At 39.2% G+C, this 3,340-nt stretch overlaps 1 protein-coding gene across 1 annotated transcript in view; it reads right to left on the bottom strand.

Annotated features, from left to right (window-relative positions):
* The window catches only part of LOC108781711 (uncharacterized), a 3,805-nt gene continuing 465 nt past the window's right edge, over positions 1-3,340 (bottom strand). The window contains exons 2-4 of the mRNA XM_018549769.1: positions 1,679-2,515; positions 1,448-1,576; positions 1-1,254 (exon numbers count right to left, since the gene is read on the bottom strand). Of these exons, the coding sequence (XP_018405271.1) occupies positions 44-1,254; positions 1,448-1,576; positions 1,679-2,515 (2,177 nt within the window). The 3' untranslated portion in view covers positions 1-43. The remainder of the gene's footprint in view (positions 1,255-1,447; positions 1,577-1,678; positions 2,516-3,340) is intronic.

Genomic DNA, 3,340 nt, shown 5'->3' with positions numbered 1-3,340 from the left:
AGGAACATCCAATTGTGGAGGGTTCTCACGCGCTGCGACATAATTATCGCGTGCGAGTCTCGTCTTCGCGTCCGTCAACCGAGATTTTTATGCGTTTTGACCTGCCACGTTTTCCCTTAGTCGCGGTACCGACAACCGAATTCCGTTTCACGGCTTTGCGCACACCGCTCGTTCTACGGACTGTCCTCGTCACGTTGATCTCACGCGCGTTCACGTTGACGCTTCTCTCGCCTTCGATGGTCCTTCTCGAACGTCGAGTACGTCCGGCTATTTGCTCCATCTCGTCATACTCAGCCTGCAAGCGACGCGCCAATTCGAAATCCGCCCGCTCTTGCAATAGCATTCGCTCGATTCGTTGTTGCTCCTCGATAAGTTCCTTGTCCAAGAACTTGTCCATGGGACGTTCACTTTCCGAGACGCATTCTATCTCATCGCAAGACTCCGGCGGCGAGTCGTAATTGAACTTGCTGTTGCTCTTGTTACCATCCGATTCGTCTGCCGTGGAGGAGGTCCTCGTCGAGTTTCGCGCAGACTTCCTCTTGCTCATTTTTCGTCGCTTCGTCCTTCCAGTGAAATTTTCGTCAGTCTCCGTACTATCTTGAGACGTCGAAAACGTGGCTTGATCCTCGTCTATCCTCTCAAGTATAGCTTTTTTCTTCGTTGTTGTTCTACTTCTTTTAGATACACTGGATTCCATTTCTGATTCCGATATCTTTATTTCTGCGTTTTCTTTTCTCCTTTTAATTCGTTCGGCTATATTTTCAACGGCTACGTTATCGTCGCCATCCCGTTTGTTGTCTTGCGAGCTTGTTTTATTGAATGATGGATTGGAGCTCGTTGGATCATCCTCCTCTTCTATCACATTCACAGTAAGCCTGGTTTCTTTCCTGCTGCTCCGCAAATTTTTATACCGATTAGATTTCGCTACCATACCATTTTGCATGACTGGTCTCCAGGATTTACGTGTTTTCCTCGCGTCCCATTCTTCATCATCCGACTTCTTGCTCACCTTAGTACCATTAATTATTTTATTTGAATTCTTCGTATAATTTTTATTGCTATCAAATGACGATTCGGGTATGAAATCAAGTCGGCGGATAGCATCATTTGTCTGAGGCTTCGTTGTCGGCTTATTCGAAATCGTTTGGGAATGAACAAATGACGTCGATGGTTTCTGATCAATCAGTGTCCCTGTAGTATTATCCTTCAGATTGTGCGCTGCGTGCTTTTCTTTTACGTCTTGTTTTATTTTACCTGTAATAATATCTTACAATTAAATTTAAAAAAGCATAGATGTTTTAAATTAGTTTTAATTAAGAATGTAGTCGGTCATACATAAACATATCTATAACAGGTCTGTAAATTTAACAAAAGCGAAATATAAAATTTTAATGCAATCCAGCAGCGACAAAGAACAGACCTAATACATGTAACATTCAAAATTTACCTTTGAAAGCGCTCCAAGAGCATCCAATACGTTTTATGTGTGTCAGCGATGGAGCTGTTGGCTCTGCATTAGACGCTTTCTTTAAAATAGGGATCACCCTAATCAACTTCGGATCTATTTGTTTTCCATCTGAGAACATGCAACGTAAATATTATAAAAGAAGATTTCTTTTACGGACAAAATGTCATCAAATATTATTTCTTTCTCTCTTTCTTTCTGATAAATACATACCTGAAGAAATTTGCAATTTTGTTCTTGGTGCTGTCTTAATTGGTTTGAAATGATGGATTTCTTGATTTATACTGTCGTGACTGCCAGAACTCTCGGCGCTACCTATCCTCTCGTCGTCGTCAGTCAGTGTCATGCACACTTCTACCCCAAGACTCTTTTTCTTATTGTTCACTACATCGCTCGGTATTCGTAACTCTTCCTTAGTTTCCGTTACATAAACCTTGGACGTGGAGCATCCGGGATCCGTGGAATAATTTGAAGTGCTAGGCTGGGTAAACTTGGATACTGTTTGATGCTTCTTCGCAATGGCGTTATAAACGGGTAATTGTTTCTGGCAACAATACGTAGGCAGATTTTTATGCATACTAGACACGTTTATCTCCTTAGAGCTGCATACATTGGAATACATCTTGGATAACAATACATTCATTTGTCTCGTTTTTGAATGGTCCTTGACAGACTCAGGAAGACCCATGTGCCTGCCTTCTAGGCAGGCAGTTTCGGTTCGTGGCGCTTCGGTATTATTTACACGTATAGTATTACAGTTTAACTTGGACTCGTTATAAACATAATTCGACACTGATGTAGTCAAGCATTCGTTATAACACTTTGTAGCTTCCTTCTGCTGTTTCGCCAGGGTCTTGGCTAGCAACTGATCCTGTGCCAAATGCGCGAACAGCAACTGATCTTCCGCCTGAATCTTCTGAATCAATGCTGCACTGGCTATTTGTTCAGCTTGCCTCTCACGACGCATTTCTTCCTGAGCCATTTGAAGTTGAGCCTTGTATTCGCGGTGTATCTCTCCAGCTGCACTGAGTATTCTATTTGCTGTATAATCTGTCCAAAAAAAAGAGTATTTTTCTATAGCCTTTTGTGATAAAATCATCATGTCTAATTCATACATGAAGTGCTCTTATTTTGTATATTGAATATTATGTATTCTTCTCAATTACAATAATTTTATATCAATAACTTCAGCAAAATGATATTTTAATAACTTCTTATTGATATTAAGGATGTTATCAAGATAATATTAAGACATTATTTGATGTCACTTGCTACTTGAAAAGTTTAATAGTTAAAAAATAATCACAGCTATCAACACTAGTATTAAATTTTAAATAGATAGATAGTTTAAAGATATCCAAGTTGATGCGCTCAGAATACTCCAAAGAAATTTTTAATTTTATAGTTATTTTTTAACTAGTATATTATTATACGGTTAATTTTACAGTAGTATAGTAGTAGTTATTCCTTCATGAGAGAAAAGAATGTAAACATAACAAAATCTAAGACTTCTAGGCACCTGGGCAATATTTTTTATTTTCCTTCTCTAGAACAAAGTTTTTAAGAAAACTATACCCAGGATGGTTACTCCAATTAAAAGTAAAACTGAAAATCTTCGATAAGAACGAAATAAGGTGATGCTGTGAAATGAAGAAATGACTACAGCATCAAAGTTACATAAGCCACAGGAGCATCTGTCAGAAGCATACGAAATGTCATTCGACAAAATAAGTAAACACAATAGCTTAGGTTATGTTACATTTGTTTATTGCTGGCACATACGAGTGTGTGTATAAGTTGCGTGCGCGTGTGCGTGCGTGCAAGCACGTGCGTGTGTGGGTGTATGTATGCATATGTATGTATGTATATATATAT

The sequence above is a fragment of the Cyphomyrmex costatus genome, unplaced genomic scaffold, assembly GCF_001594065.2.
Source record: "Cyphomyrmex costatus isolate MS0001 unplaced genomic scaffold, Ccosl1.0 scaffold882, whole genome shotgun sequence".
Lineage (NCBI taxonomy): Eukaryota > Metazoa > Arthropoda > Insecta > Hymenoptera > Formicidae > Cyphomyrmex > Cyphomyrmex costatus.
The sequence above is the reverse complement of the archived record's forward strand: the minus strand, read 5'-3'. Positions and strand labels throughout refer to the sequence as shown.